General features: G+C 34.1%; 1 protein-coding gene across 1 annotated transcript in view; it reads right to left on the reverse strand.

Annotated features, from left to right (window-relative positions):
• The window catches only part of LOC137659741 (uncharacterized), a 307064-nt gene that overhangs the window by 29972 nt on the left and 259788 nt on the right, over positions 1 to 17304 (reverse strand). The window contains exon 4 of the mRNA XM_068394554.1: positions 13261 to 13286. Within this exon, the coding sequence (XP_068250655.1) occupies positions 13261 to 13286 (26 nt within the window). The remainder of the gene's footprint in view (positions 1 to 13260; positions 13287 to 17304) is intronic.

The raw sequence follows: 17304 nt of genomic DNA on the forward strand, positions 1-17304 counted from the left end.
TAGATCACTACATCCTTCAGGTCATTTATCTTCATCTATTTACGTAGTTATGGTATTCCACGCCTCCATCATCAGCACAGAATATTTCTCGCAACTTTAATAGGTCAAGAATATAAGAAAACTATCGTAAGAATTCATATCATAATGCTATCCCAGGCCACATGATTTTAATTCCCCTACGGAATAAGTCACCTTACTCATCTTAAGCTACTGTATTTATGAAGATAAAAACTAATATCAAAAAGTGAAAAGCATTTTTTTTTACCAAATTGTATGTGGGCAATACGTAAAAACATATACGTAAGTATAAAAAGGATAACTGGATATGTAAACATGAATGTGTAACAAGATAAAGAATAATATAATTGAATGTTCAATACTTTTCCCAAAAGATTATATTATTATTCTAGTAACAGAGGATGTTATGATCAGCACGCCATAGTTGAAGATGCTGGACGTGCAAATGGTAAAAGACCAAAGAATAAAAATAAAAAAAAAAAAAATAAAAAAAAAAATAAAAAATTCCAGAATACAATACAACAAAGGGACGAAATGCGAAAAAAAAAATAATGCCAACTGAAGGCAATACTCCCCTAAGTTATAACGAAGGGGCTGAAATCATTGATGAATTAGAAGGGGTTAAGGAAAGGAAAAGGGAATAACAGGGCAACAGGGACTTCCACTAACGACGGTGTCCTCTTCTGTTAACATCAGAAATTCAACCTCTTTCTTCCCCTTGATTCCAACCGTTGATAAGCAGCCAAAGCGCTCTGAAAGACTGATCGTCAAGCCGAAGCAATTATGACGTGAAGTCTCCATCTATCTCTCGTTAGTGCACGCGTGGAAGGCCCCAGCATATACAAGGGGAGATCGTTCACTACCGACAATGAGTAATGATCTTAGTTTACCCTGCATATGACCAGCAAATTCCCCTAGTGAAGGCAATCAATTACGTCATTTATAAATATGATAAAAGTGTGAATAAATCAGGGGTTCGGATTATAGTTTGCTGATTTCCATATTGGATTGGATTTATGAATTTGAGGCCTGTGACGCCGTTCAGAACCCAAATGCATAAAGGGTAAAACCCTAGAATTACATTGAGGTAAAAGTTAGGGGAGGCTGGACAGCAAGATGGATGAGAGAAAGCAGAATCGAGGTAAAGAAGGATATGATGCAATTCACCTAGGGGACGACGGAACGCTGCATAGACCTTTATGTAATGCTTTCAATGCACCTGGCGGCATTACACCCCTCCCCTACAGGGGATTTCCTTTGTGGAAAATTTGCGACAAAATACTGTAAATCTTCACACATTCATTTATCCAGGAAATAAAAAAGGGCATACAATTATAAAAAATAGAACTCAGAAACAATTTTAAAATTCGATTTAGACAAAAAGATTTAATATATTAGCATCCCTGCTCTGGGTTTCCATGCGTCAGCCACCTTACTTTACTTACTTGAAGGGCTGTTTTCTTGTCCTATTTCAAAACGAAACACGATACACTACAGGATCTACAAGATCTTTTTGTCGTATACATTGTTAGATATTTAGAGTGTCACACCACGTATTAAGGGTAAACTGTCAAATCCCCATTACAGAAGAACTTGAAAAATTCTACAGTTTCTTTTACAAACCCTTTATATGACGAGTCTTTTGAATGTCTAGTGGGAGCTTGTTATATGGTCTTGGGGCCGCATATTTGAAAGCTCTTGAACCAACAGCAAGGATACATCTTGCTCCTGTAACTTGAAACCATCAGTAACTATTCTGCGTCGACACGATTCGTTGCCTACACGAGATGTGTAGCAATTTTATTAAATTTCTTGGAAGTCCAGTTCTGTTACCTTGGCGAGTTATTGAACATATCTTAACTCTCTGACTTGGATCTTATTGACGGAAGTATAACATACTCCAACGAGAAAAAGATGTCAAATTCTTTCCCGGCCGATGAAGTAATGAAAGAAAATGTATTCTTCTAAGTCGAAGGCCTGTCCACGAGTAATTACTTTCACTTTTCCTTCCTGCATTTAATCAACCCGCCGCTTCCCTTCCTAAGAGCTGAGAAGAGTCACTCGAGACAAGGAAGAAAGGGCGTTTTTTTGGAAAGTCTGTGAAAACTTGTTTTCAATTACAACTTGAAGACAACATGCAAGAAGTAAACAAACTTCAGATATTTCCCTGCGTTATCCAAGTATAGCACATTTCAGTTAAGTAACAAAATTCAATCCATATATCTCTCTCTCTATTGTTGAGGTCAAGATTTTATATAACATCGTTAATGATAAAATAATTTTGCCCCAAAAATCAACCATTATTTTCATATCTAAAGCTTACCTTTTACAGAATTCCATAATCTGATAAATTCAACAAACATAACAGATAAAATACAGAAGCTACGTGAAATTCTCTCAATGGTTTCTACCAAACAGACTCGTAACCAAGAAAACAACTTTCACATAAGATAACAGGAAAACATCTTTCTTCTTTATTAACTTCTACATTCCCACATTATTAAAAGACTCCATGGGAACTGGCAAAAATAAGCTCTCTCTCTCTCTCTCTCTCTCTCTCTCTCTCTCTCTCTCTTCTATATCAAAACATGAAGAAATTAGGCTCATTCCGAACATTTTTTATGTACTTAGGGTTAATAGGATGGACGGGAAAGACGGCTCAGTGGAGAACTTTACAGGCCGGAGCAGTAGAGGAGATGAATATAAAAGTCACGACTGACGGAAAAAAAAGGTTCTTTTAAATGCATCGAAAAAAAAAAAGAAATATAATGAATAAACTAATAAAAATGAAGGTATTTTATCACGCAAGTTCATCCTCTCACATCATTCATCACACACCTAGCCACTCTTACTCTCTATTAATCAAATGAGATGCTCTCTCTCTCTCTCTCTCTCTCTCTCTCTCTCATATAAGAACAAAATAAATGGCATATCTATGTTCTTACTTTCAACTTTATGGACAGAAAAATAAACTTTAATAAAAATGGAGGTAATTTATTCCGAAGTTCTCTCTCTCTCTCTCTCTCTCTCTCTCTCTCTCTCTCTCTCTCTATGTAAGTACAGCATAAACGGCATATATATGTCCTTATTTCAACTTTATCGCCAGAAAAATAAACTAATAAAAATGGAGGTAATTTATTCCGAAGTTCTCTCTCTCTCTCTCTCTCTCTCTCTCTCTCTCTCTCAGCATGAGCCCAACACATCTACCGCCACGCGTAAAGAACTTGATTTCGAATTCCGAATTCATCCTCGGTGTTTGAAGAGAGGCAAAGACTCCTTTCCGACGGTGGAAAATCAGCCACCTTCCGCTCCACCGAGAACTCCGCAACGCTTCCCCTGAAGCGGAATTAAACTGCCGTCCTCAACTGTAACTGTTGACACTGCTGCTTTTTGTTTCGACCGTCAAAGGAAGAAATCGAAGACAGCTCAGCAACATCAGCAGCAGCACAGCAAGTAAGGACGAAAGTGGATAATTTCAAGAAAATCATCACTTTTTTGAAATGGTAGCATATCTACACATACACACACACGATATATATATATATATATATATGTATGTATATATATATATATATATACTTATATATAAATGTAAATATATACATATCATATATACATATATATACACACACATTATATATATATAATATATATAAATATATATATATATATATATATACCATCTTCCAGATCTTTTCTCTCCTGACAAACTATCCTCTAGATAGTTTGCAGGATAACAGGAAATATAAATTTAAGTTTCTCTATTTAGTATTTTGGTGTCAACTCGTGTTTTGAATGACTTCGTGGCCCTTCTTCAGGACTACATTGAGTAATTGGATTAAATAAAGGCTATGGTGGTGACAATTTAATAAAGATATTTAGAAACTCATATATATATATATATATATGTATATATATATGTATATATATATATATGAATATATATATATATATATATATACACTGTATATATATATATATATATATGAATATATATATATATATATATATACTGTATATATATATATATATATATATGAGAGAGAAAGAGTGTGTGTGTTAGAATCCCAGACCATCTGCCATGTTTTGCTAATCCCACTGTGATTCGGTTCCCTTCATATCTAATAAGTAATTCTTCTATGTTAGGCATTCGGACTGCTGAGGGTGGCAGCTGTGGTTCTCAGGGACTAACAAATGTAAAAGTTAAAAACTAAAGTAAGAAAATATCATGCTATCCCATCAATTAAAAACTCTTAAAGTAAGAAAATATCATACTATCCTATCAATTAAAACACCACACACACTCTCTCTCTCTCTCTCTCTCTCTCTCTCTCTCTCTCTCTCTCTCTCTCTCTAAACAGCGTCATTGAAATAAGGCCTCGACATCTGCTGATTATCGGGGGGGTCCTTTCATAGGTATTAGACTAATCATGGATATACTTTTAATTTCAGCTAAAAAACCCATTGAAGTTGAAAAGTGTTGACATAATCATATGAATAAATTCAAATGAGTTTTCGTTTAAATAAACCACTAACAAAGAAGCACCAGACATTAAATTATTACGATAAGGCGCGATGTTTCCATACAAATTATTTAATTATAGTTAAAATAAGCTGCTAAAAGATTACTAATGAGCTATAAGGATTCTTATATAAAATATAACAATAGTCAAAAGTAAAATCTTAATTTTTGGTCGAAAAAACTAACCTTTAAGTCTTTAAGTCTTTAAGGCCTTTTGGTACGAATAATAGAGGAAATAATTCTATGTTTAGGCTGTATTAAGTATTGCATTGCTTGAAACAAATTGTTAAAACCTTCATTGAGGTGGCTCGAGTCCGATGCGAAATGAGGTGATGGCAAAGGAACAGCCCTAGGGAGAGGGTAGGCTTACGATTCCCCTCGGCTAATAGAGACGGAGGGGAGAGAAACATGGAGGGAAAAGGGAAGATAAAGGGGAGAAAGGGGAAATGAGGGATAAAGAGGGGAGAAGGGGAGGGGGGGGAGGACGAAATACTGAATATGACTCACCCCAACGCACGTCTCGCTCTCCTGATGGATATTGTCCTTCGATACTAAATGTTTGGGAATCTCTCTCTCTCTCTCTCTCTCTCTCTCTCTCTCTCTCTCGTAACGCACAGCCTTTAATAACAATCTGCATATCGTCAAACAGTCAAACTAGCAATTTGCATATATATCAATTTGCTTTATTCTAAACGAATCGAAATTCCACGCCCTCATTAGTAAATAAATTAAATTACAGATTAATAGAAGTATAATCGTGTCATTATCAGGCTAATGGCTCCTTTTCTAATTAAATTATATTAAATAACAGTTCCAAATGAAAATATCTATTTTTTCCGACGTAAATAATAAAATGAACTAAAACCAAAATCAAACAAAAGCTCAGACACAAGCGCACTGATTTCTTTAATCAATTTATATACGCCAACACTTCGCCCTTTTCAAAATCAATGTATCGACAACTAAATCCAACATACAAAATTAACTTCATTATAATCAACAACCTTCACTCAGTAGACATCACATTTGCTTTTATGATTATTTCCCAAAATCGATAGGTAATATTAATTCAAAAATCCAGAATATATAACTGAACGTGTATACATTATATCAACCAATAACTTTTGCTAATTTCAAGTCATACGAACGGAGAAGGACCAAAAGCAGAATAATGTGTAATATTTGTAAAATATAGTCATACATTTAGAGAAAAGCTTAATATATATATAAAAATATATTGAGATAATTCACACACACATACATATATATACCTGTATAATCTATATATATATATATAAAATTGTATACATATACACAAAACACACACACACACACACACACATATATATATATATTTATGTATGTATATATATATATAAATATACATACATATATATATATATATATATATACAGTACATACATATATATCAAAATACAACTCTTATAAAGAATTCAAAAATATATCGAAACAAGAAAAATTTTTGATAACCTGATAAAACAATAACGCGACGCAACACAATGCGAAACGTGTCAGCATTTCAATCGCAAACCCTTGGAGACCGTGACTTCCATTGTAATTCCAATCAGACCCACCTTACGAAATGCAGCAATATATAACTGAAGAGAACCCTGCAGAGATAGAAATAATACTCCCGCTATCAATTCGCGAGAGGTTAAAAGAATTTCCGAGTCTGAACGTTGTCCAATATGACCCAATAACTGACGTCTAAGCGTAGGTGCAGCAATTGGGGACTTCGAAAATGTCCTTTAACAGAAACAGTTTCAGAGGATGCTCTCCTTTCCCAGCAGTTACAGAAATCTTTCCAAAGGCCCTTTGCTGAATAGTAAGTTATTGTGTCGTCATTCTGCAGTGGGATCTACAAATTGGCCAAATATATACCAATATATATATATATATATATATATACTGTATATATATATATATATATATATATACAAATAAGCCATATATATTTTGATATTTTAATGTCTGGATTCTCTTAACGACCTCGGGATCAGAGCCCCCAGGCGAAATCTCACAAAGACAAGAGCTTGGCTCCGGCCGGGAATCGAACCCTGGTCGGCAAGCTTATATAGGGTTAGTCACTGTCTATATAAGCTTGCCGACCAGGGTTCGATTCCCGGCCGGAGCCAAGCTCTTGTCTTTGTGAGATTTCGCCTGGGGCTCTGATCCCGAGGTCGTTAAGAAAATCCAGACATTAATATATCAAAATTATATGGCTTATTTGAATATGAAAAACACGTAAAAATGTGCAAAATTTATCATATATATATATATATATATATATACTGTATATATACATATAAATATATGTGTGTATATAATATATGTATATATGTGTGTATTTACGTATGTATGTATGTAGGTATATATATATGTACGTATGTATGTAGGTGTATATATATATATATATATAGAGAGAGAGAGAGAGAGAGAGAGAGAGAGAGAGATACATACATACACTGCACAACTTGAAATGTAGGAAAATGGCCAGCTCAAGAAAGTGATCGAATGTCCGACTTTGTATCACGAGCTGGTGCTGCATCATTAAGAAATCCCAAAATGTTTATCAGTACCTTTAACATAGAATAAGCACTAGTAGCGACCTTAGTGAGAAATTGTTGTTGTAACAATGCTCTGAGAGAGAGAGAGAGAGAGAGAGAGAGAGAGAGAGAGAGAGAGAGATCAAATCGACTTAGAATATTAAAAATTCAACGACAGCATCTCCATCTTCGAGCAATCAATTCAGATCTCAATTGTCTCTTCCCAAAATAGAAACTTAAAATGAGCCTTAAAAGGAGTTCCAATTAAGAAAATCTGCAGCGTTTTCGGTTTCCATAAAATAACCCAAAAGACGTAAAGTGGATCAAAGATACTGTGGCTACGTAGTCAACTCCCCCCCCCCCCCCTCCCCAAAAACTTCTTAAATGACCAACAAACGAAAATCCTGACGAACCTTATGTCCTCTCACAACAAGCTCAGAATTCTGTTCTCCCGACATAAGAGGGATGGAGCGAAACAATGGGCTTTGCTGGAAAACAAACCTTCCAAGTACTCGTCATTAAGAGGAAATCAAGACCTCTCTCTCTCTCTCTCTCTCTCTCTCTCTCTCTCTCTCTCTCTCTCTCTAAGTAGTGATAATGCTTTAAGGGTCTCTCTTTCATGGGGAAAATGAGCCGTGACCACATCCAGCGTAAGACCCTGATTTCCTTTCCCATCGTCTTCCTTTCTTCCAGGACTGTCCTAAAGAGATTATCCAGGAGGGCCCATCACAACACTCATTTAGCGATCTCTAGCTTCCGCTCAGGTGGAATAAAGCGGTTCTTCGGACTAAGATGATGATGGTGCTCAAGCAGATATTCATCGTTATATAAAATATTTTATAGTTTAATTTTCCTCTCATAATAATATTTTAAAAACAAATAGAAAGAGCTACCAGAGATTCCTGACATCCGCATAAGGAGGGTCAACACGTTATTCAAGTCTACGGACCAAGCTTTCCATTTTTCAAACATTGACCGTGAATAAATGTGCTGTATAATAATAAACAATAACAAACAGAATCGCGATCTAAAATTTAATAGGTTATTCTGATGCATAAAACTTATCCGATGTTAAAATTTGGTGAAAATCCGGGTGAAGTTTTGACGTAATCCTGTCGCTAAAGAAAAAAAAAATTAAACGCAGGTTACTTTGCAACCTCCAATAAACCGCCAATTGGACATTCGCCAGTCTAAATTAAGCTGGGGTTGACCCAAATCATTGCCGTAATCACAGTGGGCTTTATGCATGAACAAAGTAATAAGAATAATTTTCCAAAGTTTAGGCTACTTTAATAAGAATTGGTTTGTATAAAAGTGTACGCTTCAGTAAAAACTACTCTTAACTGCTCTTCATTGCACTTTAGCAGGAAAATAAATCAACACGGTACCTGAAATCGAACGAAGTAGGGGTCCGAGGTATAATAATAATAATAATAATATAATAATAATAATAATAATAATAATAACAACAATAATAATAATAATAATAATAATAATAATAATAATAATAATGGCAACCCCCGACAAAATCAAAGTGATGACACCAAAATAAAAATCTTCATGTGATCATAAAAATACAACATACAAATGGAACAACAAAATTTAATGGCATAAGAATCATACTACTTGGAAAATAACACAAACTAATCTTAGGAAAAGATAGAGTGATATAATCAGTTCCCTACAGATGCCTTCAACCGAGGCAGAGGTGACTGAAAATATATTCGTCCACTCTGGCTAGCATCATCTGTTCAAAAGAATCGCCTAAATGTTCCACACATGAAATACGTGGAATTTCAAATGGAATTCCACTCCTGTTAAAAAAAAAAAAAATAAAAAATAAAATAAAAAATAAACAATTCCCAGCCAGAAAAAAAAGTACACAAAAAAAACCATGACAGGCGGTATTTGGAGTTGGATGGGTTCTTGAACGACCTCTTCTTGACGGGAAGATTGCGCCATTGGATGGGTTGCCGAATGACCGACCCTCCTTCTTCTTCCTCGCAAGGTCGATCGGGTGACAGAACTCGTCTCTGAGGGTCGATCAGCATTTTGTTCCTTTGTAGTCGAGATGATGCTCAGACGCCGATGAATAAACATCGATATTGAGTTTGCTCGGCCATGGAGGCATAGAATGGAACTCAAAATTGTGTGTAATTCACGAAGACGTCGACGACACAGGCAACGGAAGGAGAGGGGGGGGGGAGGGAGGAGGAGGTAGGGGTAGGGAGGAAATGAGGATAAAGGGTGGGAGGAGGAGAATACTATTAAGAAAAGGCCAGGAAGGAAGCCTAACCAAATTTTAAATTCTCGCCGATCACTTATCAGTTGGCAGGAAAATGCTAGAAAGGTAGAAGCAGCTTGGGAACCCATCCACTTTCACCGTATTCAAATACTAATATTTTAAATTGGAGAGAGAGAGAGAGAGAGAGAGAGAGAGAGAGAGAGAGAGAGAGAGTGTCCAACATATAAAACCATATTAATAAAGATTGAAACGTAATTCACGAAGGAAGGGAATTCAAAAATAATATATGAAAACATTAAATAAAATGTGTTACCAATCTGAACATTTTATTAGATTTAAAACTTTGATATTATCAATGACACAATCAAAACATTAGCAAAGTTTCTTAAGTTTAAATCTTGCTAATAATTCATAAATTATAATTCATCACTTCAATGGTAAGTTTTCTAATAAACGTTAAAGGTAACTCATGAGCGGCAGTGGCAAGGGACAGGTCAGTATGCTGTTGCACCATGTCCCTCTCTCCAACCAATCTGCGACCATCAGGAGACTAGGGAATGGCTACTATTGACCTAACACTTGAATTTCTATGGGACCACCCCCAATAACAAAAGTACAGTATAATATTGTATTATTTTATTAAATCTATCAGGCTGTAGCCGGGCTTGAACTCAGGTCCTGCAGATTGCGAGCACGACCATTTTCTCTAAGGTAGCACAGCCTCCTTTAAAAAGTTTCCCGAACTGGATACTAACCAAGAAAAAATCTCTTCTTGGGAGACCAAGAACTCATAAAGAAACCGGCTGAGGTTGACCTGCCATCAGGCAGTCGTGAAGGTACAACAAATTAGGCGGGACAGAATTTTTCTTTTTTTCTTTTACCATGACTCAACATATGGAACAATTTCGAAAATTTAGGCAATTTCGAATTTCTCTTTCAAAATCTTCCGAAGAACGTGATAAATTCTAATTTGATTTTTTCCCTTAAGAAAAAGTTTGAAGTATGAGTATCAGGGATGATCACATTACTACGTAATATTTTGTATGATACACATTCATACATGCGCGCATACGCATACGCACACAAACACACACACACACACTTATATATATATATACATTCTTCTTCTTTGTCTGCATCTTTTCCCACTTCTATGTGGAGTCGATGCTTCTGGCCATCGTTCTCCATCTACCTCTGTCCCACACTTCATCACCAGTTAATCCCTTTGATCGAAGGTCATCCTTGATTCAGGATAAGGCGAGGTCCTAACTTGTCGCCAACGGGGAACGCTCTAGCATTAATTTCATTTTCACAATTTTCACTGGCCATATTTGTTTTGGCTAATTTTTCATGGCCGGATGCCTTTCCTGCCGCCAACCCTCCCCATTTACCCGGGTTTGGGACCGGCACCAAGTTGAGGCTGGCTGACCACCCCCCCTCAGTATATATATATATATATATATATGTGTGTGTGTGTGTGTCTGTGTGAGCACGTATACATGTAAAACTCACTGGATCACATGACGGTCAGTAGCAAAGCACGCCAGGGTTACAAGTTAAAATACGGACGGAGTTTCCCTTTTACTGAAACAATACTTTCGTGATTTTCTTTTTATATATAAGTGAATAGAAAACATGATTAATACCCGGCAGTATACTGCAGGCATAAAAATAAATATATAAATAACAGTATGATAAAAACCATCTTTTAGCTCGATAAAGTTATTAAATGTTAAATGAAACTTGAAGGATGCTTAAGATTAAACATACAGCTTTCAATCATCTGAAGTTCAATTAATAACTATCATTTAACTACAGAGTGTCTATATTACTCAATTCATTTGTCTCTACTAGGGAAACCAATAGAGAGGACACTGCATGATATTGCAAACAAGTAGAGATTTGTAAAATCACCCATAAAAAAGGGAAATTGTTATATAGATTTGTCAATAATGTTTTGAGCATCAAAGGGTAGTCCTTATTGAATAACAACGTAACATATTAGTATATTATTACATTATTATTATTATTATTATCATTAATATTCGGGGTCAATATTTTCCACTTGTCAAATAGCTTATAAAAATAAATCAGGATAAATAATACTCGATTACCAAAGCTTAAACAAACTTCGTTTTCTGTTTTCATGAAAGTATTTTCCTATCTCCGGTGATGAGAGATTAACTGGAAAAAAAAATATTCTGATAAATTCTCCAAATATCACTTGAAAACACTAAGAAAACCAAGAAAAATGACAGTCACAAAACTATACTTTCTTTTTCTGAATCCTTTATATGCAGATTTCTCGGTTTCTGTCTCAATTTCAAGTTTTCTTTTTTTTTTTCTTTTTTTTTAATCACGAACCTTCAGTAATTACGTATCCTGTGAATTTAAATGTATAAAGTTTAAACCATCATCCCTACTTAACCCCCCCCCCCCTCCGCTAAAAAAAAGGTCCCTTTTCGATACAAGCGAGAGACCGTCTTCCCATCATAGCAATATCCCAGATGAAATAAAACCATATGCGTAAGAAACTGCAGCGGCAAATTGCACTTCAATCTGTGGATGAAAAACTGTAAATTTTATATTGGATTCCATTTTGTGAGCGTCTGGCAGAAAATCAATGTGTCATTTGGTTGACGAACTGTGAGCTTCCCAAAACGATGAGAACTATGAGAGACTCGGAGTTTTAAAATGGCATAATTTTCTCTAAGAGAGAGAGAGAGAGAGAGAGAGAGAGAGAGAGAGAGAGAGAGAGAAGGAATATTATTATATTACATTCTTCAGGCCTCATCATGGAAAAGAATATTAGAGCTTGTCGACTAATCTAATTTATTTCTACTTATATATTAATGGTACAATCAAGTAACGAAAAAATACTTAACCGAATTTGAAAACAAAATGAAAACAAATATATGAACGAAGCGAAGATCACAAAATAAATAAAAATAAATAAATAATTAAAACAGGGAGTCTTTAAAAATCCTGGTTCCGTATACTTATCTCCAATGGCTTTGTCCACAAATAAAAATTCTCCCATTTCTAATGCCTTTCTGTTTACACTCGGCCAATTATCTCGGTCCCTTGGTCTATTAGCTACTCCGTATGTCAATGGACCATGGTTTCCCATCTATGAAAAGAGGAGAGAGAGAGAGAGAGAGAGAGAGAGAAAGAGAGAGAGAGAGAGAGAGGAGAGAGAGAGAGAGAGTGTTTGGAAACTAAAACGTGATATACAATCGTATCTAATGACGTCCAATTCTATAATTGCTTGTTTGACCATTTAGCTCCCCCTAATCAACATGAAACTTTCGACTAATGGTGATGCCCCATCCACTCTCCGCTTTGAATTCAATAGTCTAAGAGGAACTCAATGAGGTCAATAATAAAATTGAAACCTGCAACAATTCGAAAATCAATTTGAATGTCAACGTGATATTTTATAATTTGAATATTGAACAAGAACAATGCAAAAATCTATTAATATCCTTCATCTTTAAGCCATTAAAGTAAAAACAAAGAACAACAGGAAATAATTTGTTTTAACCCAGTTTTATATATATGCAGAATACATTATATATATATATATATATATATATAAAATATATAATATATATATACATATATATACATATATATACACATGTATATAATATATATATATATATATATATATAGTGTCACGTGTGTGTTCATACATACTGAAGTCTACCTTAAAACGAGGAAGTAAGAAATACATACTGGTTTGTGGCTTGTGTCTCCTTTCACTATAAAAACTAATAACTTAAAGACAGCAGTACATACCCACTATATGTCACTCTTTTATAGAAATATGTCTCCCTTCGCATTAAACAAAACTAACTACATAATGAAGATATCTAATTAGCGTAATTATCTTAACTGTAACTCACAGATGGACGTATTTCCGACGACTCACCTGAAATGAGAGAAAGTAAAATTAGAATATCTTATATAAGTTTCTTTCAAATTGAGGTGGCTTATTTTATTCATGTCTAACTGAGGTATATAAAACACAATCAATTAAGAAAAGCCGTAGTGAAGGTAAGTTCAAAATGACAGAGAACAACTATAAATTGGGCTATAATTGTAATGAGAACAGCTATTCAGAATAGACGGAAATGCAGTAAAATTGGGATAAATAGGATCTATATAGATAAAAAAATATGCTATTTAATGGAAACATATTGGTTAGGATATATGAAAACACAATAAAATAGCAAAATATATAAGATAAAAAAAATGGAAATACCAATGTACGAGACGGACAGCCGGGCAATCATCAAAGGGAGCCGTAAACACTGGGACAATATGGAAATAATATAAAATTCGACGGCTATTTCGGGACCATTGATGGTATTCTTTATGTTCTCAATGCAATAACAATGTCCATTTTCCCATAGGATAATAGAATTCTATTCATTTGTGACCTCTATTCGCAAAAAAATGTGAATATTGAACATAGGTCTTGTACCCAGGACAACAAAGAATAACATTCAATATAACTGGCATAAAATGTAGTTTTATATACTTGCATCACTGGAGGCTTAAATGAATCGGTACAATACAAATGAATAAACAAAAATGATAAATGAATGATTAAACAAATAAATGAAACACTTAATGCATACACATTATACTTGAAGGTATTAATTAAACAGAAATAAAAAAAAATGAAGCAACTCTAAACAAGTCATCCTTAGACAATGTACAAATTCATAAACACAATAAATAGAATTCTTTACCCTGAAAATAAAATGTGCTAAATTTTAACATATAGTGAACAAAATTTAAACTACTCTAAAATTCCAAAGAAGAAAAACAAAAAGCAATCAATTGGCCTTGTAGAGATTATTAATCTCTAAACACTAAAATTACATCATGAATGTGAATGTAGAGAAACTAAATGTGAAATGCAAACAACTCCAGTAGAACACATTATAAATTTTTTTTACGAAACAGAATAAGCAATACGTTAATGACAGTGTATAAAAAAGAACCAATCAAATTTCAAGGCCTTTTTCTTTATACTTTATTGGAAGTCTAAATTTGAATTGTATAGTATATGAGACATGAATGAATATATTTTGCGTAAAGAAACCAAGGAAGAAAAATATATGAAAACGTGAATAAATAAACCACCCTTTGCATTTTGCCACACTTTTTTTTCAGGTTATTTTGAAGTTTTTTAACTGTTATGAGTTTCAACTTGTTTGAGTTATATGAACCTATCTTTTTACATTTCTTTTCCTATAAGTAAAAGTAAATAGATATGAAATTTATCGATTTAGAGGCACATAAAGACAGAGGGAAAAGTTAGAACTAAACGAGGAGGAAGAGGAGGAGAGATGGAGGCCAAAAATTCTAATGCCAAACTAAATATGCAAATTTCTCAGGGAGACTCGAGCAACAGGGGAGCAGCAGAGCCTTAAGTTCCGCCCTGAGCAGGCCAACCCCAGTTGGCCCATAATCAAATTTGCAGAGTGCATCTGGACTCCAGTATCAATAATGCCTTGGGAATATTTCGAAGAAATGACGTAGCAACATTGTCATATAGGTTCATTTCAGACACGCAAAAACAAAATAATTAGATATGAGAAATAAAATCTAAAATGACAGGATATCTTCTAATTATCACGGACATGCATAGGCGTTGTACTTTTAGCAGAACATTTACTCGGTAATCGGTAATACTTTGTAACGTATTCATAATACGTATTTTGGGGAAAGTATATAAGTGCAGTATTATTATTATTATTATTATTATTATTATTATTATTATTATTATTATTATTATTTGTTGTTGTTGTTGTTTTTGTTGTTGTTGTTACTAGCGAAGCTACAACCCTTGATATAAAAACCGGAAAAGTGGAAACAAATAGAATTCTGTGCCTGAATGTACCGTCAGTCAAGAGAACTCTACCCCATGACAGTGGAAGACCACGATACAGAGGCTATGGCACAACCCAAGACTAAGGAACAATGGTTTGATTTTGGGGTGTCCTTCTCCTGGAAGAGCTGCTTACTATAGCTAGTCTCTCTAATATCCTTATCAAGAGGAAAGTAGCCACTGAACGGTTACAGTGCAGTAGTTAATCCCTTGAGTGAAGACGCTAATAGCAATGTCCTATGGCACATCATTCAATCTCATTGTCTCTATTAAAAACCTAGAGAGAAAATAACCATACAACAAGTCAGTAATATTAATTCATGCTGGATTTTAACAACTCATCGAATAAGAGGCCGGGGTACATTTGATTTATCATCCCAACAAACACTCATACAGTGAGTTTAAATACTCGAAATCATTATAATTTACCGACTAAATACAAACATACTATATATATATATATATATATATATATAAATATATATATATATATATATGTATATATTGTATATATATATATATACATATATATATATATATATATATACATTTATATATATACACACACACACACACACATATATATATATATATAAATATATATATATATATATATATACACACATTTATATACACATGTATATATATGTATATGTATATATATATATATATATATATATATATATATATATATATACACATTTATATACGCATGTATATATATGTATATGTATAGTATATATATATATATATATAAGGAGTTTTATATAAAAAAATAACCTACATATATCTCTCACTGGGCAACAACTACAGTTTACATTGAAAAGCTGGGTCAACAATATAGTTTAGTTTTCAAAACTGGTAAAACTATATTACTTATGCAAAACGGGTCAGAGCTACAGTTTATCTTGAAAAATAATGGTTAACACTACAGTTTACTCTCGCAAAACTGGGCAACAACTACAGTTTACTTGCAAAACTGGGTCAACAATACAGTTTACTTTTGCAAAACTGGTCAACAACTATGCAGTTTACTTTTGCAAAACTGGGTCAAGAACTACAGTTTACTTTGCAAAACTGGGCTAACAACTACATTACTTTTGCAAAACTGGGTCAACACTACAGTTTACTTTTCCAAAACTGGGTCAACAACTACAGTTTACTTTGCAAACTGGGTCAACAACTACAGTTTACTTTTGCAAAACTGGGTCAAGAACTATAGTTTACTTTTGCAAAACTGGGTCAACAACTACAGTTTACTTTGCAAAACTGGGTCAACAACTACAGATTACTCTTACAAAACTGGGTCAACAACTACAGATTACTCTTACAAAACTGGGTCAACAACTACAGTTTACTTTTCCAAACCTGGGTAAAGAACTACAATTTACTTTTGCAAAACTGGGTCAAGAACTATAGTTTACTTTTGCAAAACTGGGTCAACAACTACAGTTTACTTTGCAAAACTGGGTCAACAACTACAGATTACTCTTACAAAACTGGGTCAACAACTACAGATTATTCTTACAAAACTGGGTCAACAACTACAGTTTACTTTTCCAAACCTGGGTAAAGAACTACAATTTACTTTTGCAAAACTGGGTCAACAACAATAGTTTACTTTAGCAAAACTGGGTCAACAACTGCAATTTACTTTAGCAAAACTGGGTCAACAACTACAGTTTACTTTAGCAAAACTGGGTCAACAACTACAGTTAATTCTGAAAAACTGGTAACAACTACAGTTTACTTTAGCAAAACTGGGTCAAACAACTACAGTTTACTTTAGCAAAACTGGATCAACAACTATATTTACTTTAGCAAAACTGGATCAACAACTAATTTACGTTGCAAAACTGGGTCAACAACTACAGTTTACTTTTGCAAAACTGGGTCAACAACTACACTTTACTTTGAAAAACTGGTTCAACAACTACAAGTTTACTTTAGCAAAACTGGGTCACAGCTTTAGTTTAATTTAAAACTGGATTAACAACTACATTTACTCTTGCAAAACTGGTCAACAGCTTTAGTTTTAATTCTGAAA

The sequence above is a fragment of the Palaemon carinicauda genome, chromosome 20 (genome assembly GCF_036898095.1).
Source record: "Palaemon carinicauda isolate YSFRI2023 chromosome 20, ASM3689809v2, whole genome shotgun sequence".
NCBI classification, from domain to species: domain Eukaryota; kingdom Metazoa; phylum Arthropoda; class Malacostraca; order Decapoda; family Palaemonidae; genus Palaemon; species Palaemon carinicauda.